Source organism: Sinohyriopsis cumingii, chromosome 17 (genome assembly GCF_028554795.1).
Source record: "Sinohyriopsis cumingii isolate HCF-2022 chromosome 17, ASM2855479v2, whole genome shotgun sequence".
Classification (NCBI taxonomy): Eukaryota; Metazoa; Mollusca; class Bivalvia; order Unionida; family Unionidae; genus Sinohyriopsis; species Sinohyriopsis cumingii.
In genome coordinates, this window is record NC_142977.1 from 77,850,836 (window position 1) to 77,874,789 (window position 23,954).

General features: G+C 38.8%; 1 protein-coding gene across 2 annotated transcripts in view; it reads left to right on the top strand.

Annotated features, from left to right (window-relative positions):
- Positions 1-5,155: 5,155 nt before the first annotated feature.
- Positions 5,156-23,954, top strand: part of LOC149779282 (hydroxyacylglutathione hydrolase, mitochondrial-like) — a 56,642-nt gene continuing 37,843 nt past the window's right edge. The window contains exons 1-3 of one of the 2 annotated variants that reach the window (XM_089939881.1): positions 5,156-5,256; positions 8,056-8,240; positions 22,299-22,363. In XM_089939881.1, the coding sequence (XP_089796007.1) occupies positions 5,199-5,256; positions 8,056-8,240; positions 22,299-22,363 (308 nt within the window). In that variant the 5' untranslated portion in view covers positions 5,156-5,198. Of the gene's footprint in view, positions 5,257-6,552; positions 7,056-8,055; positions 8,241-22,298; positions 22,364-23,954 lie in introns of those variants that run through there. The other variant, XM_089939882.1, reaches the window with a different exon arrangement.

Sequence of the window (23,954 nt, forward strand, 5' to 3'; positions counted from 1 at the left end):
AACAGTACCGTGACCGTTTGATTTTCACCCTCTTGTTTCTTTGCTGCTTCTTCTTCTTGTTTTTTTTTCTTACCTCTTCTTACTGTTGTTGCTGTAAAAGAAAAGCTTGTTCCGCTTCCTTTTGTCGTTGTATAAATTTCTCCAATTCTTCTTTCTGTCTCTGTCTAAAGTTCTCCACGTGCGGTAATGAAAAAGGTGATGGAGGTTCCGGAACAAATTCTTGCGAGGTAAGAAAATCCACAAAATCCCAATTTACCTCTTCTGAAAGTAAGTCCGGGTTCCCTTGGGTGGTCTCCACTGCTGGTGCACCCCAATGGATCGTTTTCTGAGTTTCCGTCATGTTGAATCACTGTCGCATAGATTGACTGCACACAGGCGCTAGCGAATCTATATAGACCACGTGACGTCACGGACTGCTCTCTTCGGATTGGATGCGGGTTGACTGAATTTTGTAACGCGTGTTTGGATTGGTGAATGAACTTAATCCGTTTCAATCCTTCTTCTACTTATAAATAAGCGCAGTTCACTGCATTGATTCACCTGTTCTCGGCGCCACAAGATGTGGACCACAGTCGAATCATCAACCCTTGTGTCTTCGATGATGTTCAGGACGGACATACCGATGTATGTCCGATCCGAATGGACAGTTGTCCATAGGACCGCCAGCAACCTATGGATACGTAGGATTTACGTGGAGAGGCAAGGATGCCTCAAAAGAGTCCTGATTTACGGTCCTACCGTGAGACGAAGCCTAAGGACAAGAAGAAGTCACAGATGTCATTTATGTTAAGGGCATATATAAACCCAAAGGCCCTTTTCAGGGCCACCCAAATTTCTCGAAAAGAGATGGACTTTCAATTGCCTACCCCTTTTTTTATTTAATGTGTGTGTGTGTGTGTGTGTGTGTGTGTGTGTGTGTGTTCTATCCCTCTCCCCTGTTCCCTTTCCATAGACCCCTCAGGTCGGGACCTTATTAAAATAGGGTCCCGACCCTGTTCCATTTTGTCGCTCAACAGACCCACAATCTATTCCCATGTTAAATTTACATTGTCCCCAGATTGTCCCATGATTTTTCCCCATGTTAAATTTCCATTGTCTCCAGATTGTCCCATGATTTTTCCCCATGTTAAATTTCCATTTTCTCCAGATTGTCCCATGATTTTTCCCCATGTTAAATTTCCATTGTCTCCAGATTGTCCCATGATTTTTCCCCATGTTAAATTTCCATTGTCTCCAGATTGTCCCAAGGGGTCCTGTAATGGTAATTCCCATTGTCTCCAGGGTATCCCCATTCACTACAACCAGGACAGACCGAAAAACAAAATCTCGTATTAAATGATGTTGTCGCAGTTGATGTCAGTGTTGTTGAGGATGCGCTAAAAACAAATAAATCTCCGTGGACGCTAGGATACGCGATGACGATTAACTCATCTCAAGGGTTAACTATTACTGATACAGTTGTTTGGATCGTCGATGATCGTATCGAATGGTCGAACTTAGTCTATCTTGCAGTATCTAGAGTTAGAAGAATATCTCAACTACGGAGAATCGTCATGGACTCGTCAGTGATCAATGATGATATTGACAACGATATAACAAGAAAAAAATTAGCTGGTTATAAACAAAATGACAAAAAAATAAACGCGACTTTGATCTTCATGTTGAATTTATTAATACGATGAAACAACAGCAGAATAATCACTGTGCGAGTTGTAATTGTATAATGTTATGGAAGTATTAGAATAATAATCCAAGACAATTTACCGTAGATAGAAAAAATAACAGTCGCGGTCATACACGTGAGAATGTGATGTTGACCTGTCTTGAGTGTAATCGTAGTAAGGGTGCTAGTTAAGTGATTGCGGTGGTAATTGTGTGTCTTCAGGAATTGCTTGTAATTGTTCACGCGTGAATCCACGTTGAGGAGCAGTTGAATCCAGTCTGTAGATTGCGGGTCTACCAGTAGATCTTACTATGTTAGATATCTTGTGCGTCGCAATACTCCAAATAGGATCAGTCGCTCTTTTTTTACCACCTTCAAATTCACCGGGTTCACACAAATACTGAAAAACTACGTCGTTGTATTGGTATATGTTTTTTGTGACTGCGCTAATGGGTTTCATGTTGGTTGTTTGAGTAATTTCGTTATTTAGCGCGGCTATCACACTTGGTAATCTTGCAAACCATTCGCGTGATCTCTTGTCTTGAATAAATTCCTTCGCGTATTGATATCCAAATAACAGCTCAGCAAGTGTTCAATTGAATCGTTCAACAATTGTCTGATCACGATGAATTGCAGAGTGTCCTCGTCTGATTTTGACATTATGTTGCTTCATTAACGATGATACTGGACCAAGAAAATCTTTGCCAGGATCAACTTGTAACAGCTGTAGCCATTGCAAGGGTCCTCGTTGATAAATTCGTTCAAACGCAGAAGAAACTTCGGTCGCTGTTTTAGCTGATAATGGTTCTGCCTCTTTATACCTACTCGCAACGTCAATGACAGTTAACGCGTATTTGTACGTTATTTGACGTCTACGTGCTTTAATCGTATTATGAGGTAAAAACAGAATATCAGCCTGATGAACTTCATTAGGAACACTAACATCGAAATGTGCGTACTGAATTCGTTTCGGTGATGGTAGGTAAATTTGACATATTGCCTGTCGTGCTAACCACGCTGCTGCGGCAGAACGCGTGACATTTGCTGCATCAGCGAGTTTACTAACTGCTGCTCTACCCCTCCAGTATCCCCTTGGACTATAATAAATTGATTCCATTTATAATAATTGATTAATTAATTACCAGCCCCCTAACGCCAGTTTACTTTTCATCGCGGATCTTACCAACCAATTAGCTAATGATTCTCTGATATTTTTATTTTTTATGGAATCTAGCGAATGAATCAACTTCACATCTGCAATATGCCTATGTTGTAGATCTTTATTTTTATAAGCCACATCATGAACGTGACATGCTTTATCAATATCATTTATGGTATATTCACCTGGTTTTGGTTGATCCTGATTGTCAAGCCTGATATCAAGTCGAGTATCAGGACCACAATAATTATATCCTGGTAGATGTTTTTCTCCAGGGTATTTAGCCCATGGGGTTCCTAGGAACTTTTACGTTAATGTAGCAATATCACCACTGTCTTTACGTTGAATTCTGGGTAAAAACGAAAATTTCTTCCTATTACATATTGCACATCTTCCACTGTATGCTATTCTTTTATTTTTTGTTGTTGTGGATAGAAGATCATTAGTTGGAGTTTTAGCTCTACAACGTAAACAATATAAATTCATATTATTTATAATATGGATATTATTGATTTCTCAGCGACACGAAAGTAAGAGCCAGTTAAACACCATCCTGAGTTACCGAATTCCATTAAAATGATAATAATAGGTCCATCTGGATCGGGTAAGACGCAATTATTACTTAATCTGATAATGAGATGGTTAAAGTGGGATAAGTTATATTTAGTAGCTCCGTCAGTTGATGATCAGAGATGCTATGATGTACTTAAAGATTTCAATGAAAACGCAAGATTACTGGACTAAGATAACGGTGTTATCGAGTTTATAACCGATATTGATGAAGCGCCGAGTGCTGATGTTTTAGATGGATTAGTTAATAACTTAGTTGTATACGATGATGTGATGCTGGACAAACAATCAAATCCTGCTAGAATATTTTCACGTGGCAGACGTAAAAACACTGATGTGATTTATGTTACTCAGCGATACACACAAATACCAAAAGTGATCAGAGATAACTCTAATATTTTAGTTATGTTTAATGGAGTCGATACGCATACGTTGCGAAATATTCATCAAACTTGGTGTAGCGGTGACATGGATATAATTAAATTCAGAAATTTCTTTTCACGAGCACAATCAACCCAGTACGGGTTTATAACAATAAATTTGCATGATCCTAGAACAAGATATCGTATTGGACGTGATAAAAATTTTGGATAAATTTATAGCAGCAGAGGGGGCGGGACCTCAATGAGACGTCCGGTGGGTAAACACAAATTTCGACAAAAATAAAGTAATCCAATTAGAGAAACTCTCGGTCAAGTTAAATGCTTTGGTTTAGCGTCAGTGACCTTATTTTTTTTATTTCGGAGGAAGCTTTTATTTTAAGGAAATGACGTTTCAGACAAGTGGTCTGTTCGCCCCCTCTGCTGCTCCCCCACATTACTAATACTATAAAGTATAAAAAAAAGTTATCGGCTCATTTTGTTAAGAATTTACCTCTAATTCTACGACGTGAAATCTACTACAGAAACTTCAAAACACGTCTGCTTGGATCCTCCTGAGAGTATGAAGAACTGAGCACACCTTCACCCTGCTCTATAACCTCCACTGGCTGCCCGTTCGATCCAGAATAAACACTAATTCTGTTCACTGTTTTTCATTTCGTTGTCTGACTCTAGTCCAGTTCACCTATCTGACCTCATGTATGTGTAAACCCCATCCAGAAATGTACGTTCCTCTTCCGACACTCGTATTCTCATTGTTCCCACTGTTAAAAGAGTCATACGAACAACGTTCTTTTGAGCTACCAGGGCCTAGCTACGTGGAACGAATGGCCAATTGAAATTAGACACAAGGACACTGATCTCATTCAAGAATGTTCTTAACACTCACCTATTTCGACTACAAGAACAGACTTCAAGACTTAATCATGTTTACTTTCTTAAATATTGTCAGCTTGTTTTTTCTGTATTGTAATTTCATGGTGTTTATTTTTAAATGTCGTTGTATGTTTTTGTTATCTAATATTATAAAGTGCTTTGAGCTGCTAAATATTATGAGCTGTACTAAGTCCACGTTATTGTTATTATTATTTATTATTATTATTATTACGTTAAAATAACCAAGCGAAGCTACTATTTCTTTTATAGATGCACATCTGAGGTAAGGGCAAGCTATAAAATCTATAACCCAAGTTACATGCATCAGTCATACAACAAACTAATGGGAATTAAAAGGTTATGTTAACAATACCTCAGATATGCAATGTCTTTTAAAACAGCCAGTATAACTTGTGAGGAAAACCTGAAAAATTATTGTTCTTTAAAATCCTAATACGAAACTATAGAGCCCTACCATATAAACAGAGACTGACATCTGGTGTTTCTTACTCAACTTAAGGAAAGGGCCGAAAATGCTCCGATTGGAATTATGATTCGGACGAGTACTCTTACACGATTAGCAGTTCTGAGAAGCGTTTTTAAAAAAGGTTTCTTTTTAACAGTCCTTTCGTAAAGAGAACTATTATTTTTTGCAACTTGGTTATTGTAAATTAGTAAATTAAATTAACAAGTACTTTTTCTCGAACTATTGTTTCATTGGCGTTCTACCGTATACCGCAATAAAATTTCGCCTATGAAAATGAAATCCGTCATACAGTACAGATGAGGGTCCCGGGTGGCAGAGTTATCTAGGGTGCTCGACATTACAGATAACTGACATATCACCTCTGTCCGCGTGGGTCAGAGTCAGGGCTTATTCAACGTGTGTAAGTGAGAAAGCTTGCCAGTGGCTTCCTGTGGGCTAGTCCTATAATGTAAGAAGTCTATCCTGATATTTTGCTCTGATAAGTGATACTTATTGTGCTTGACCCAAACAAGATAAATATTGCCAATCGGGGTAGACGTTACACATGGTAGGACTACCCGTTGCACAGTGGTTCTTCCTTCATCAAATATACTGACTGCCATGTATAGCATCTCGTGTGTAGAAAAATGGCGTTAAGCCTGTAACAAACCAAAACCAACCAATACTTCACTGAGTATACTGATTTATGCCCACAGATAAGATGTTTGTTACAAAACTGCAGAACAATTAATAAACAAAAAAAACTCCTGGAAACATTTTTAAGATTCTTTAATGTGCGTAATAAAATTAGAACCAACATTTCCTGAACTGCTGATAGAGCACGTTTTCACATCATGGATGCACATAAGCAAGCCCTTCAAGTTTCAAAAGCTTCAAATCCCCATGGATGCACACTGTTCAAAGCAAGATTTATTTATGCAGCAAAGCATGTAATATTCTTTGTTTTCATGCATCAACCATATTTCTGTCTCTTATCTGGCTGGATGCAAGTCTTCACTTAGCCATCGCTTATGACTTTGAACTTGTCAACTGTTGTGGAAACAATGGTTGATTAGCACCCATTGTGAAACATATCAGCATTAATGTCTCATTTTTTTTTGCATTGCTGGTCACCAGAACAGCATAGGCTAAAAGAAAATATGTGTTTCCTGTCGACCAACCATCCTATTTTTCATTGCTGACCCTAGCACATTTTCTCTCCAGGGTAAAAAAAAGAATTAAAAAATTAATTTAAAAAAAAAATTTAAAACAATTCCCAAGATCGAATTATGCATCAAATTGAGCCAGTTTAGCTAAGTACTTGATGGGCTTAATACATTATATATACCAATCATTATCATAAAATAATATATATATTTTTTAATTAAAGAAACACTAACTACCTACCCTAATATTTCAACCAGTGCTGTTGGAGGGGCTTTATTGGATAGCCTGTTTGTCATCTATCATACATCCATATGTTTGTGTATTTGGATTTTAAAAGTTTTAACAATGTTTCAGTCATATCACCACGATGTCTGCAATATGCCAATTTATTGCTGTTGTTGTTGTTGTAGGGTTTAATGCCATTTTTCAGCACATGATAGGCTATACATGGCAGCCAGTATTAGTGGTGGAGGAAGAACCCGGAAAAACCACAGAAAGAACCACCGACCCACGAGAAGCTACTGGCAAGCTTTCTCACATACCCACATTGGCCAGATCCAAGACTCGAACCCCTGCAGACAGAGGTGAGATGGCAGTGATCCATAACAGAGAGCGCTTTAGACCACTAGGCCACTCGGGGCCTCCATGCCAATTTATAGTGATGTCTGATTGTGTCATGCTGCAGACATGTGGCATCATGTCGCACCCAGTCACATTATCCTGATACCAGGCCAACACTAACCTCTTAATGCTGAGCATCAAGTGAAAAACCTGGTACGACCATTTTTATAAGTCTTTGATATGGCTTGGCTGGAATTTGAACCCTCGACCTCCCACATCCAAGTGAGACACTCTAACCACTTAGGCAACCAGAGTGGTCTATCCATTAGTGCAAGTTTGTAATTGCTACTCCTCCTAAACTATTTGGAGGACTACCATACAACTTTATGCACACATTTATTACTGTACAATTATATACACACATTTATTACTGTACAAATTTATACACACATTTATTACTGTACAAATTTGTAAGTGTGATTTTCTACCAGACGTCCTTTCATTAGAATCAAACAGTTGAAGATATTAGTAACTGTTCTGATTAATGATGCATTAAATAGTTTAGCACATCACATAACAGAGACCAACTTTGCATGCTGCTACCTTTATTGGAAGAAATTAAAATCTGGATTTATTATGAACATTTCATGTGTAACATTGCCCTTTTTGTTATCTTTCTGACAGCAGTCATCATTTAAAACAGTGGATACTAGTACATAACGATATATATACATGCATAAAAGGTTTTACATCAAAATATTTAAAGATAATCTCTCATTCGAATAAAGGTGAAACTCTGTACCTTTTCTCTGGAGAGTCAGCAGGGTTAGTACTTAAATTTATGGTACTGACATTGTCCTGTACTTAAATAATGTTCTAATATTGTAGAAGACTTGTTCTTATAATTTTCATCATCCATATATGGATTTGTGAAGTACATGTATGTATCATTGCTTGTTTGTTTCATTAAAACTATGAGCAAACAGTGAAAGTCTGAGTCTTCCTCCACATCAAATATTGTGGTTTTCATGATGGAAAACACAAAAAATAGCATTTTACTTATTGAAATTGTCACTTATAGGCAATATCCACTTTGGGTCATTATTTCTAATTGTCCTTTTACTTGAAAGCTTTGCTTTATTAACAAAATAGGATATAAATAGGTCCAACTGTTACTTTATTATATTTGGAAAATCAATATATCTATTTGTAGCACTTGGAATTAGCAAGGTCTCCACAAGTGTAAATATCAGCAACTTCCATTCCTTGCCCGTGACTTTTCAGCTGCCAGAGATGAAGATCCAATTGATTCCAGCACTGCAGGATAACTACATGTACCTTCTGATAGATGAGGAGACAAAACAGTGTGCTGCTGTTGATCCTGTAGAGCCAAAGAAGGTACAATAACATGATCGTTATGGTTAAAAATCCTGCATTGGTACATACAAGTCTGATAATAATCAATATCCTTTTGTTTATGTATATGCTAGGCCAACAAGAATGACCTGTCCATTTAAACTTCATTGAGAATAGTTATTAGTGCCTGGTCCAAATAATAAATTGATTTGATGATATCTGTAAATAATGTATGCTGAATGTGTATAAAGCAATTCTGTCTGTTGTGATTACAAGATGACAAGTGCCACCAAGAAAAATATTAGTAATGTAAGGGAGGTAAACCTTGTAAATACATTTATAAAATTGACAGAATTCTTTCCCTTGTTTATTATAGTGGGTATGAATAGTTTGCTTGAGATGTTCTCTTGTAAGATTTTGGGACCTTGAGAAAAGTTATACTAGGACGTAGTATACAAAAAATTTTTAGTACTGAAAAAAGAAAAAAAATATTTTCATCTAAAGTATCATCCTGGATGAACTTACAGTAAAATTGTTGATATAAGTTATGTGATATTGTTTTTTTGTTAGGCAGAACTCTTAACACATTAACCCCTGGAACTTTTTGTCATTTTTGCCTGAAAATCGAGTAGGAAACACATTTTGAAAGCTATTTCTGAATAGATTCGAAAACACCAAATCCCCGTCATCTTTCAATAACATACTGCCTAGTTGTGTTTTTTTTTTTTTTTTTTTTTTGCTAAACGGAGCCATTATTTTTGTATGGAGACCACTCTTTATTCCAAATGCCCATCTTATCCTACTTTTTGCAAAGGCTCATCTGTCTGTTTGCAGTTCATACCGGTTTGCCTTAGATCTGAGACCAAAAAGTCTAAAATCCTGACACAAAATTGGATTCCAACCACGGGCAAATTTTGCATAAAAAAAAGTCCGGTCCAAAAAACGATGTTTTTCTATCTGTATTTTGTAGTGCAACTAGATATTCCACATTATTTGGTATCATTGTAGAGCTACATCTGTCTACCTTTCTATAATACCACCCACTTTAGTGTATCATGCATGACCATGATGCTACAGAGCTCGGCAGTAGGTTACTACCCCCTGCCCTGTAAAGTCATCGCTAGGGGTTAATTTGTTAATGAAGCAATGCATCATGAGTCAAAGATTTCACTTCTGGAACATCATCATTTGCACTCTAGCCAAAATAAGTGCATTCACACCATAATGTTCATAGTCTAATGAATAAATAGTTCTTTTTAATAAAAAAACACAGTATTATTGATTTTTAAAACATTGGCTGGGATCGTCACCAAAAAGGCATGTAAAATAGGGACAAAATTCATGAGGACTGACCTGGAAGTAATTTATGTACAGAGTATTTTCAGATGATAATTTTGTGACAGATTTTAGTGAAGTTCTCTTATCTGCATGGTAATATATTTTATCTTTACTCAAAAATCTAATTAATTTTCATTGCAGATTTGACTTCAGTTAGAAATGTTGTAGTATTCGTGTTTATCACAGTGCCCTTTTTTGGACTAGATGCTTTCATGCCACCAAAACTAACTTTCTTGCATTTTCCTCAGTATAAGAATTTTTTACAAAATTGTAAGAACTTATTTTTTGACATAATTTCTGTTTGAAAATCTTTTTGAAATAAAAAAACATTAATGATTTTTTTTAAATATAGAATATGAAACAAAGGTTTACATTTTCAAAACCTTTTTAAAAAAGTGCAAACAAATTTCAGATTTTTTTAAAACATCATGAGACTGCCAAATGTTTGACCAATGAATAAATGACATTATGAAAGTGGTAGTTGCTTGTGCAGCTCTTATCCTTTGGTGCCAGAAGATTGAAGCATGATATTGCATTGATATTCAAAGACAAATGCCAGCTAAAATGTAACACTAAAAAAAAGACAGACAAGTACTTTTTTGTAGTTTGTTCTGTCAGATACTGGGTCATTTGTTTAGAAGATAATAGCACACACAGATTACCAGTAGCCTTGGAACCAGAGCATGTTTTACAGGGAAAATGCAAAGGGGTTCAATTTCAATTACCATAAAAGTTGCCCTGTAAAAACAAAAAAAAATTAAATTCCAGCAAGACGCTGCCTCATTGAATAGTGGTGTTGGTCTCACTGATGAAGAATTGAGTTACGTCTTTGAGGTACAATATTCTGGCATGCTAGTATGAATTGGTCTTTTGCTTTTGCTGGGTCAGATGAATATGCCTTAATTACATCTTCCAGGGTCTGCTGCCAGGTCACATGACTGTACTAATCATGCAGTACTGACCATTTATCGTGTTATGCAGTTTTCTTTGCTCATGAAGTTGCATCATGAAACTAGAAGACCTGCAAATAAAATTCTGCAGTCCATGAATAAGACTTGTGATTTGGTTTATGATACAGAATACGTCTTATAGACTGTTAACACTTAAGGTGCATCGCTAGAGATGTAAACAGTTGAAGTTTCTCCAGGTTAGAGGTCAGCTATGACTTGGATGGCATATGATAAACCCCTCAAAAAGAAGAAACAATTTGAGTTAAAAATTTCTGAGGTCATGCTCATGTTAAGGCTAGAAAAGTTGGCCATACCTCTCCAAACCACAGATTTTGAGAAGGATTCCTCTGCATAGACTAACATTCACATTGCAATAAGAATCAGATTAACTTCTGATATCAATAACAGAACAATGCTAATACAACTACAGGAATTTATGTGATGATTTTAATTCAACAGAGCACTGGGTACATAGAGGGGATAAAAGAAGAAATAACTATACTACTGAATAATTTTCCTGTCCTCCCCCACATATTTTTAAAAGCTAGAACTGAAATTATACACCCTTTCTGTGTATTGATGCGTATTGCAATACAAAAGTTATCATACAATACATTATCAGTACACTTATCAGCTTCAGAGATCTCACTAGGATTTTAAAACTAGGAGTCCAGGACTCCCATTTTGATAAAAATAGGAGTCCCACCGTCAAAAGTTGCAGTCCCTTCTTTCCTACAGAATCAACACAAACGTGAGTGCATCTGTTTTTAGAAGATGTTTTCGTAATGTAATCACTCACTATAATATAGCTTCATTACAAATAGTCCATTGACAGGATCACAAATTTTTTGGTTTATTTATTTGTCTACGTCCTTGTAGTAATTTTAGGCAATAGTTAAATAGTATCTTATTTGCTGTTTTTTCCCGTATTTTCGCAAATACGTGTCTGGTCAGAAAACAGATTAGACTTTAAAGCACATCTTGCGAATTCCACAACATAGCATTGTCCCACACGTTTCTGACCTACATAATTTGCATTTTAAAGTTAAATCTTTAATAAAATAATACCTTGGCTTTGTTTTGAATGATCTGTATATTTTTCTGAAAATATTTGCCCAGTGGTTTATAAAAACAGACAATCTAATAAACTGGTACATCCCAGACTTAGCGAAGTCCGCCATTATTTCCCGTTAGGCCTACTGGTTCACTTAGAGTTTCAGACTAATTTTATAATGAAATAGTGTACACAAGGCAGTTAATAATCACCAAATCTGATCTTAAAACACATGTTTGTATGTTTTATCATTAAGGGTATCATGCAGGAAACTGATAGTTGCTACCTTACTTGGAAAAGGGTTAATGGTCAATCAGCTATCAAAACATATGCTTGTGAATGGGCAAGAATTTGTTTGTCAACGTAATTGATATCAAAACTAGGCCTAGCTACTGATGTATTGATGAATACATTTTGCTACAACACTAGAACTGACCCGGCTAAGGCGAGCTTCATTTAAAAAAAAGTATGGTCAGTCAATGTACCTCTTAAATAGCTCTTGTTCATCCATCAGAGTGATACTGAATTTTGTCAATCCAAGTCAGGACTTATTCCAAACACTAAGCTAGGCATCACACACTTTCTTACACTTAGCTACTGTCAATTCTAGCAGCTTTAGCACTCTTCTGAATCTCGTTACAATCTTCGTAAGTTTGCTGTTTAACCCCAAAATACTTATCCAAATTTACGAATGCATTTTGTCGAAGTCTCAACATGTCTTGATTCTCGTGCACTACTTATTCCGATACATTCAGAAATGAATACAGTAATGAAAACTAAAGTTGTTTATTTGATGTACTTTTATAAATGACCACATGTACATCTCTGGGTCTTTCTGACTCTGAATTCAATCACTGTAAATATCAGTACATTTTCGCATCCGGCCGCCAGTCAAACAAAGCCTTTGATCTTGCTGCCCAGCTATTGCATCATGTTATTTTTGATGTACTCTTATAATGGCAACATATATGTACATTAAGGGGTCTTTCAGTCACTGAATTCTGTCCTTGTAAATATCAGCACAGCTAATTCATCAACACATTTTCCCACAAAGCAGGTGGCTGAAGCAGGATCTTTGAAATTTACCGCACACCTATAACATGCATACAGAGGACTCCCACCTCAGGGATTTTCTGTGTCCCAGATCAAAAATTGGCATCCAAATACGCGTAATTAAGCGTTTCCGAGATCTCTAAGCTTGAAGGTCTTGTCATCTTTACCAGTGGTAGGTTGGTGCTTGTATCAGATGTGGCAACATATGGGTCATCTTTACCAGTCTATAGGTTGCAGACTGACTTTGAATTATCATCTTTTTAAAGGCCATTCTCATCATTGACAAGATAACAGAAATGCTTCCAAATAGACTGCCTTCTCTGTGATTCTGAGCAACTTTTTAGGACTTTCAGGTTGCTCCATTTGATTGGATGCATGAATCATCATGGATGCCATGCCCATTGTTTTGCATGAATGCTTAAAAAAGTGTCTTGTTACCAATTTTATGCCTTCACTTAAAGTATTATAATGTTAAGCTAAAATAGTTCAATTTCTTGGCGCAAGGAAAATCTCATCTAGAATAGGTATGTGTGCAGGAGTGGAGATGACTAACAAATGAATCCATTACACTTTACTTTCTGCATATGCAGACATCTGCCACAAACACATGCACTCGATTCTGTCAGTGAAAGACCTCTCTAGTGGCCTAGTGGTTAGAGCGTCTGCCTCAGATGCAGGAGATCATGGGTTTGAACCCCATCTAAGACTTAAGAAAATGATACTAACAACTCCCTCACTAGGTGCTCAGCATTATGAGGTTTATGTTAGAACTGGTTGGCCTGGTGTCAGAATAATATGATTGGGTGAGACATGATGCCACATGTCTGAGGCATGATGCCCCAGTACTAGACATAACTGTAAACTGTCACACTGCAAACAGTGTAACAATATGACTGAAAAAATGTTAAAGCAGCATTAAAAATCCAAATCACACACATTTTGTAAGTGAAAAAGGAAAACTGTTTACAACACTGACTCCCCATTTAAACATTTACATGGTTTGCAAGCAGTCTGCCCCTTTGCCATTTCATACAGACTTTTTTATCCAATTGGCACTGATATCATACATCAACATAAAAGAGACAGCAAATTTTTAGTAAATTATGTTTCTCCTTCAAATACGTTCCCCGATCACATTAACGTTAGGGATATAAGCCTGCTACCTCTCGAATCCAGCCCTACTTAAAGATGAAAATTTGTCTTTTCTGTCTATCTCATATAGACCAAAGGGCAATAACTCTTGCCCCTTACCTCCCCTTGCCACTGCCAGGTGTCACTAGCTTTTTAAGCTGAGCGATATATATTATATGAGGATGCTCGCATAGCGGGGTGGTTGGGAGGGTTTTTAAGTAATGTGATCAGATAAGTATTCTCGGAGAAACATAATTTACAAAAAATTTGCTTTCTCCTTCAAATACATTCCCCGATCACATTAACGTTAGGAGAATAGGTAATAGGATAAGGGAATGCTGAGCATCCTACCTCCACCCCGGGTACCTTCTAGGGAATGATGGCTGGATTCCCCATTTGAACGATAACCCGTTCTCCTAATTTCATCAGCAACACAGCCTAGGGTCCCGTAATATGTGACCCCTATATATGGTTAAGAAGATAGTTATTGAAATCTTCTTACCTACGAAATTTCACTGGCGAATCCAGCGAAGCTGATAGGCTGTGCTGATTGTTTTAAATGGGTCTGGTGGTCATCTGGGCTGCCGACACCAGACCTACCAGATTCAAGGTTTGCCTTTGCGAAGCCAAATCTCTGAGATAAAAACTGGAGAAGGTTGACTCTGCATGCCAGCCAACAGCTTCTATTATATCTCGAATCGAAACATTGCGTTCGAATGCAAGGCTCGCCGCAATTGCTCTAATCTCATGAGCTGTAATCTTCATGAGGCCACTCTGATCTTGTGAGACCTCAGAGTACGCTGAGCATATAACCCACTTCAGCCATGAAGCAAGGGCTTGAGGGGTGATATCCCATTTACCAGCTTTGACCGAAAGAAAGAGGCGCTTACATGTGTCCCGACACGCCTTGTGCGTTTTAAATAGTGCTTGAATGCACAAACAGGATCTTGCATGGCTGTTGCTCTTGACTTTTCTATGGAAGAGAGCGAGAGAATGAAGATTCTTTGATTGCCAATGGCTGGTAACCTATTTTTGGCTATAAAGCCTGGTTGCATCAGGAGGACCACCGAACCATCTGATCTGGACTGAAGAAAGTTCAGGTCACTGGAAAGGGCATGTAACTCGCTCACCCTGCCTGCTGAAGCTAAGGCTATCAAGAAACATGCTTTGTATGATAGTAGCTTTAATGAAGTGTGGGCTGAAGGTTCAAATTTGTCTGAATTGAGCCATGTTAAAACCCAGGACAGTTTCCATTTTGGAAACAGGGTGAGAGATTTTGGTCGATTAAAATCAAAATTGGCTAAAAGATCTGATAGATCTTTGTTATGCCCAATATCACATCTACCATGATGGCGGAATGTGTCTGATATCATGGAGCGGTAGCCTTTGATAGTAATTGGGGCCAACTGTTTCTTCTCGAAAAGCCAGAGATAAAAGTCGGCCAGTTGAGGGATTGAGACACTCAAAGGGACGATGTTATTGATATGACACCAGTCCCTGAAAACATGCCACTTTCCCTCGTAAGCCTTCAGAGTGGAGGGCCTTCTTGCTCTTGAGATTCTCTCCACAATCGAAGGTTTAAATTGTTTGTCTCGCAAGGCTGTCCGGACAAGAGCCAAGCGTGAAGAAGAAGACGGTCCGGGCAGGGGTGAACACCCGTGACCGCGGTTGTTTGAGAAGATTTGGGCTGGTTGTAATCTTCCTGGATAGATCTATCGCTAGATCGAGTAGATCGGTGACCCAGGACTTGTTCCATCTGAGAGGGGCAATCAGAATCATCCGACAGATCTGACCCCTTAACCTCTGGATTATTTTCGGTACCAAAACTGTGGGAGGGTAGGCGCATGCCTACAACCCCTCCCAGCTGATTGACAGAGCGTCCACAGCCCAAGCCTCTGGGTCTGGAACCGGAGGGACGAAGGTGGACAACTTGCGATTCCACCTCGTCGCAAAAAGATTGATCATCGGACGCCCCCAAAGTGTGCAAATCCGAATAAAGACTGATTGATGGAGTGACCATTCCATGTGAATGACTTGACCTTTCCTGGATAGAGTGTCGGCCAAGACATTGAGTCTGCGGGGAATGTGTCTGATTTGTACGTTGATGTGGAGGTTGTTGCACCAACGTAGAAACTGCCAGATCAGAATGCACAGGTCTGGTGATTTGGTGCCCCCTTGTTTGAGGAGGTAAGTCACCACCACAGAGTTGTCTGACATAATGAGGACAGTTTTTCCTGAGAGTTGATCCTTCCAGAAATGAAAGGCATTGATGACATCCCTCATTTCTAAAAGGTTGAAGTGGAGAGGCCTCTCCCCTGGCTCCCATGTGCCGCTGACTGTAGCGAAGTCCGGCAACAGGTGGGCACCCCAACCGTAGGTACTGGCGTCAGTACATATCGTTATCTCCGCTTGGGGCATCTCTAGAGGAATCCCCGTGGACAGCCAACCGGTGTTGTGCCACTGACACAGGAATGATTGTATCTTGGGCGTGATCATTATTGTTTGATTGAGGGGACTTGAAAAGGGGCGCCATTGTGCCAGTAACGTCATTTGTAAGGGACGCATTTAAAGACGGCCAAGCGGGATCAAGTCCACCGCCGCATTGAATAATCCGAGGAGTTGCAAGAATTCTCTTGCTGAAATCCACATCCTGTTGGAAACGGACTCGACGAGTTCAACAATCCGAATTACGTGAGCGCGAGGAAGCTGTACCAGATTCGGAACGGTGAGAAACTCCATACCCAGATGGACAAAACGCTGGGATGGATGGAGATCAGACTTTTTCCAGTTCACAAGAAAGCCTAGAAGATCTAAAAGTGCTAAAAGATCGTTTCTGCCTTTGAGCAGAATAGAACTTACCATATGTTTCTGGAGGATGTCATTCAAGTACACTGCCGTCCCTGTAGATGAAGTCGAGCGGAACAGGGTGACGACACAATCCATAACCTTGGTAAAAACCCAAGGGCTGATGTTGAGGCCAAAGGGTATGACCTGGAACTGATAAACCACATCGCGGTAAGCGAATCGGAGAAATTTCCGTGACACGGGGTGGATAGGGACGTGAAAATATGCATCGGTCATATCTAGACTGACGGCATACTCGTCCCGCCGGATGGAAAGATGGATTGATCTCGCTGTTTCCATCTTGAATTTCGGTGGTAAAATGTATTGGTTGAGGTGACTCAGGTCGATGATCGGCCTCAACTTGCCGTTTGCCTTCTGGATAAGAAACAGCCTGGAATAAAACCCTGGCGATTGCGTTTTTCTTTTTTTTTCTTTTTCTTTTCACAATCTCCACCGCCCGTTTTTCTGTGAGCAACCATATCTCCTGTTGTAGAAAGGTATCCTTCTCCCGATCGGACGGTATGTCCGTGAAGAGGGGAGAGGAGGACAGGGGAGGGGGTTGGATAAATGAAATCCGAAGCCCCTCCGAAATGACCTGCATCACCCAATCGTTCTGAGCAAAAAAGGTGGTCCAGTGGTCCTGAAATTGCAGGAGGTGGCCGCCCACAGGTAGGCTGTCCGAGGGTGGTGGGGAGGGTATGTCAACTTTTAGAGTTAGGAGGCTTGAAGATGGAGAAACTTTGTTTCTTACCGCCTCTGTATGGTTGCCTCCTAGCTTGACTAGACTGTTGTCTCCTGGCATTGGGTTGGGATCTATACTGCACATTTGATTGTAAGGATCCCTTGTCCCTGGTCCGCCTATCATCCCTCCGCTGTGGCAGGGGCTGATTTTTTCTAAACGCCTGCGAGGGTTGGGTGGCGAGTTGGAGGGGCAGTTCCTGAGCTGCCTGCTTCCGAACTTCTTCAATTTTTCCTCCAAAGAGTAAAGGCAACCCAAACGGAGTTATCCGTAAAGCCAGAGTATGATGGGGCTTGAGCGACGTGGACCGCAGACATGCGTCATGTCATATCAGGTCTAAGTTGGCAGAAGCAGTCAACGCATTAGCCATGGAATGGTGAGCTGCCCTGTTAATAACTCTAGCAATCCAGGCCATCACTTCCCAAGCGTGGTCATTGTCGGATTTTTCTGCGAGTCGGAAAATGGCTAATGAAGCCAAGTCTAACATTGAAGACATAGCAACTACATTCCGGACTAGCTTTGACATGGCATGGAACACATTTTTGCCCACTTTGTAAAACAGTGGAGCGGACATGTGAACTGCTGCCATATTTTTGTCCAGGGCCAGAAGATCCGTACTGAAGGCGTCTGAATGAGTTTTGTACCAGCGACACGAGAACGTCGCTGGTACTTGGCTTTCTGAAAAGAACGCCTTAGCATTCCCCGGATCACCTATTCGTCCTGATAGACGATCATTGATCTCCTTAATTTTTGCAGACTGGGGAAGGAGCCGGAAGGATGGCGTCTCTTCCTCCCCGTCAAGATCTTACAGATGCCTTAACTTTGTAGTCTTGAGTGGCGGTAGGAGGTGGAGGGCATTCTGAAGTTGCCAACACCCTATAAATTTCTTCCACTGCCGCCTTGAAGCCAAACTCAGTCCGTTCCATGGTTGGATCTGTGTACGGCAGATTTGCAGGAGTTTCGTCACCCTCACTGTGTGCTAAGTCGTGTTCTGGAATAGCTTGCATCTCTGGATAGAGCATACCAGGTGGCATAGATGACGCGATTCCGTCATCCTTGACACTGTCACTAACTCTCCCTTGTGGATAAGCTGTGAACATATGGACGGCCGGCCCTGCCAGCTGGTTTGTCTGGCTTGTGGTCGGCCTGAATGTTGGCGATGGTCCTGCTATCACCGGTACCAGCTGCTCCAATGGCCTGGCTGGATGGACAGATTTCTCACTAAAATCTCCACCATAGTATTGGTATGTTGCCAGCGGTACACCATGATGAATGGATTTATCACTAAGATCCCCATAAATCATATTTGGTCGGACCGTTTTAGCAATAGGGTCCCCATGCTGGGACAGCTGGACAGCCGGTGACGTAGAGGTTGTATAATGAAATGGATCCGATGGATCCGGTAAAAACCCCATGCGTCCTGACTTACAGGCCCGAAGGCCATGCTCAGACATGTGGGGGGACTTACGCCCACTGGGCAGCCTAAAATTGGGGTAACATTCCCCCAAAGAGTCAGAAAAAGCTGTGGAAACGAGCGAGGGAAATAAGGGTAATATCTGGCCTGATGTCAATAGCTGCGTCGTCGTTTCCTGGACCAAACGACGCATCTGTTCAAAGTGGACTGTTGTACCCTGTCAGCATTATTTTCCTCTATTGCCGCTGGTGTTACTGTGGTTGACGGTTGCAAACGACGAACTTTAGGTGGAGGGGGGGACCCTAACGTCCCCCCTGCCTTCTGGACTACATCAGCCCACATTTGCTCTGTCCAAGTATTACACACGCTGCATGGTATAGATGAAGTACACTTGGTACATACAATACAAAAGTCATGGTTGTCTTCTTTTGCTTTGAACTTTTTGCATTTCATGCATTTGGTTGACATTTCTACTGAAACGACACAAGAAAAGAAAACAAAGCACAAATTAGCAATTCAGCATGTTATTAATTCGCTGATACCACAACCGTTACTAACGAAGTAAGCGAAATTAGTCAGTGTTGCGTTAACTCTTAATTGACAACATGAGTTCAGCGATAGCGTGTGTAACATGGTCTTCAGTAGACGAAATCGTAAGGGTGACAAAGTCACTCAATTTTGAAAAAATTGTTAAAATAATGTATACAACCTGTAAAAGAATGATTGTCCAACGCAATAAATCCAAATTTAACTTCGGATGGCCCAATTTTAATGCTAAGATGGCTTGGATTGTTTGGAGGTATAATGTACGTGTTATCAGTACAAGCGAAGCTTAAAAACTAGTGACACCTGGCGGTGGCAAGGGGAGCTAAGGGGCAAGAGTTATTGCCCTTTGGTCTATATGAGCTAGACAGATAAGACGAATTTTCGTCTTTTAGTAGGGCTGGATTCGAGAGGAAGCAGGCTTATATCCCTAACATTAATCTGATCGGGGAACGTATTTGAAGGAGAAATTTCAAACTTGTTTCCCATGTACAGCATAAATGTTTTTTTGATCATTTGGTAGCCACTATGGCGCAAAGTTTCTCTGTTTATTTGAGTCTACTTGGATTGGATGCCTGTACTTTCATTGTTTTTTTAAGCTTTATTTAGTTCTGAAGGGTGGCTAATCTTTTTCCCGGGCTGGAACAAACAAATTTGACTTAGGCATATTTCACTAAATGGCACACTGGAAGTGGAGGTCTCCAATATCAAATTCAATTCGGACCGACAAGATTTGAAGTAACAGACAATCTTCACATAAAAGTCACTATTAAATGGTCAGTAAAGTACATAAATCATACATGCTGTACAAGTTTGGAATATCTCTTTCACATTGATATATATCTATTATCTGTGGCTAAATATGCTAAAGATTGTTTTAAAAAATTAGATCAGAATTGCCAAAAATGTAAACCATGCAAAGTAGTCACTTTGTGTTAATTTGTTGAAAGTGACTGGTTGTTGTGAATAATTCTCCTTTTGTACAGGCAGAAATGAGGGCCTCGGACCATGATGCTTCATTTTGATGAATTATTACAATAATTTGTATAGGTAGGTATCTTTTTGTATGATTTTTTTCTTCTTGTATCAATATGGTACAATTATTGATGCATCATTTCACCCCAGTGAGAAAGCTAGAGATGGGTGACAGCCTGCCTCCTCTTACCGAGCAAAGTTCTGGCAACATCATTGCTATCACCACCTGACTTCTGTGGGATCTTCAAAGCTAATCCATCTTTTTTCCCATGTTTCCATTACAAGACCAGAACCAAAGAGAGATGATGTATATTTCATTAATTTCATACATCAAAATGCTGTGTATAAATAAAGTGAGAATGTGCTTATTATGGAGTTTGCACAATGAAATGAAGTGTATGAACACATATAAAAAAAATAAACATGACGTTATTGACACTCAGAACAGCAGAACAGTGAACATGTATTAAAGTGGCTTTGTATCACTAAAATATGTGAGCCTTCCTGACTTGTTTGCCAGGGTATCGTCACCCATTTACATGTTAAATTACTAATGAAGAGCACCAGCTATCATAACATTTAAGGTGGTTCGGGGAAGGAAGAGGCTTGATTAGGTATGCGACAATTATTACTTAACAGCATGAGGCCAAGTGGAAGAATACTGAAATAAATGATATTGCCATAAAGAAGCTAATATGGGTGTCATATCAAGATGCAGGAACCCTATATGAATTACCATTTATGTCCATCTGTCAGTCCATCTATCTACATGTATCTGTACTTCTTGTAACCACCAGAGTTTTACAACTCATATTTGTTTTCAAATATTATTTGGTATGTGAATTGCATATTACACGCAGATGTCCTTTTGAAAGGTTCATTTTCTAAGGTCTTATTTTGATGGTGTTATTGCCCTTTTCCACCAGTTTTAAATCTCTGCTACAGTGGATTCATGTATTTAATTTAATTCATGATCAATTCAACATATCCTGATGCAGTTTGGTATGTGTACATTTTCTCATAAACCAAGATGTATCTTTTAGGGGTTTGTGGCTGCAGCTCCACTTTGGTTAGAGTTATGGCCCTTGACATTCAACATTAAGTCTGCATGTGGAATGTTGCTTGTAACCAGTGCAGCTCAAGAACCATTTTACATCTTTTGATGGAATTTGACTTTATTTATACACAGCTCATTTCATTTAATTTTGATTATTTCATAACATATTTTGGTACCACTGGCAGAGTTAATTGTACAGTGAACCATTGACCCTTATTTTTCTCATTGGTGCAAGAAAGTGACATCTGTTGTGCCCATGGTGCGTAAAAAAGACCCTAGAAAATAAAGATAAAATATTATTACTGTTGATTTTAGACTGAATTGAGCACATCCCAAACTGGCTTACTAAACATAGTACCCTCATTGCCAAAGACGCATAAGACAATAATTTTCATTGGCTTACAGAAATGTCTCACTTTGATAAGATTGGGTATCAATCAAGAAACAGTCAATGAAAATGTTGAAATGAGAGGATGAACTCTTCAGCAAAAACACTACAGTAGCTGAATTCATTTCCAAAGTAGCATACCCTATGGAAAAATGGAGGAAGGGTAATTTGTGTTTACAGTTCTTGTTTTGTTATTGAATTAAAGTGAAAATGAATGGGCTGTTGAAAATTGGAAAATCATTTACCAGTTGGCAAGTATACTTTCAAAACATTTTGGTATCTATACTGACAGCTGAGAAAGAATCAAATGTTAAACTTGCAGCATAAGTTGAATATTGATTCTGCAGTAGAAATATTGACAGCTGCATTAGAATTTCAATGACATACAGTTGACTCAATGTGGATTATTCATAACATTACATTATGGAGGAAATGGGAAATAAGTGCCCTTCCTAAGGACACACTTTGACAGCCAACCCTGGCAAACCTGCAACCCGTGGATTACATATCAGATGTCTACCAATTGAATTACAGATCTCTATAGCTTGTCATTTGAGTGTTTGAGATATGGAGATCCGATTTTCCTGCATTTCATGACAATCCAATATTTTCAGATACTGGATGCTGTGAAGGAGGAACATGTCAGCTTAACCACGGTTCTTACGACCCATCATCACTGGTAATTATCTCATTACAACATCAACTTGCTAACACCTGTGGGTGTCACTCTGGCAACAAAAATCTTGATGTCAAAAACTTTTTTTTTCTCACCAGTATTAGCAGAATGATCCTTTGATATAGGTACTGTACATACTCGCTTGTAAGAAGAGCCCATCTTCAAACTGCATAGACCCATAATTCACAGAATGGGGTCTTCTGGCATATCAAGACATCAGATCCTGTGAGTTTGCTTTAGTGACAGCTCCTAACTGTAGAGACCCCGATCTGATGGCAAATTATGTAATAGCAGTTCTGGATATGTGCAGTTTGCAGTTGGACTTAGGGTATATATAGTTGTTGATATTTGATATATCTGTTAAATCAGTATTTCTATACTGTACACCAGGACTGTAACTATTGATGTGTTTTCATCCACACTTTGATAAAGATAGATTTATCAAATTTTACTTTTATAAATCCAGCTTCCATTTGCATTGCATTGTTAAAAATATTCAGAAAGTGTAAAAGAGGGTGTACTAATAAATATAGTAGCATGTTCATGTTTTGTTTCAAGTAAGGGAAAGAACTCTTTTGATAAGGCATGTGAATAACTCTTGACCAGATGTCCTCAACATAATCCTATGTGATATTAAACTCTTTCTTTTTGCCAGCTCAGACTGAAACACATAGTTTCATATTTTCTGTATACATTAAGACATTGTTTGTATTTTTTTATTACTTTTTTATTTTTAGACATTGAATGAAAAATGTTGGTCACATTTTTGGAAGAAAACAATTATATTTTTGCAACTTAAAACCATGGAAACAAATACTGGTGTTTTGTGATATTGCCACAAACCTCAGATGGCCCCAGAAATTACTTTGTTGGATCCATAATTTATTTTATTCCACTTGGAAATTTTATATAATGATTCATCAAATATACAGATTACATTGTACCAAATATAAATTTATGGTGTCTGGGTTTGTACTGTTTTATTGTGGCATTCCATGGGTTACCTCCCCTTTACAAGGCTAGGAAAACCAAACAGCAGTTGCAAATATGATGTTGGAAGTATTACTTTTTTTACTGACCAGCCAGGGAGTTCTTACAGAGAAATGGGCAAGAAGGGCATGTTTCAGGATAGCTGCATTTATATTTAATAAATGGGCCCTCATTTGGATGTGCAATAATAATGCAAGGCCTAGAACAAAATTTATGATCTTTTCAGATGTAGAAACAGGCTAATATATATATATATATATATATATATATATATATATATATATATATATATATATATATATATATATATATATATGGGACTCAACCCATTTCAAAATGGTTTGGTATAGACAGCGGATTGAACTTGAAAGGCAGAGAGAAGATATTAAGAGCAAAATGGGGAATTACCATCTGCTCTTTATGTCTATTTGGAGCAATAATATTTAAGTTTGCATGTTTACTGTTTCTATTCAGTTTATAAAGATGGCAGAACAAGACAATAATTTAGGAAGAAACCAGAATAAAAATTTTAATGTACAATTGTATTTTTTTTAAGGAAATAAGAGAAAAAAGGAAGAGGTGGGGCTGCCTTCCCTTAGAAATA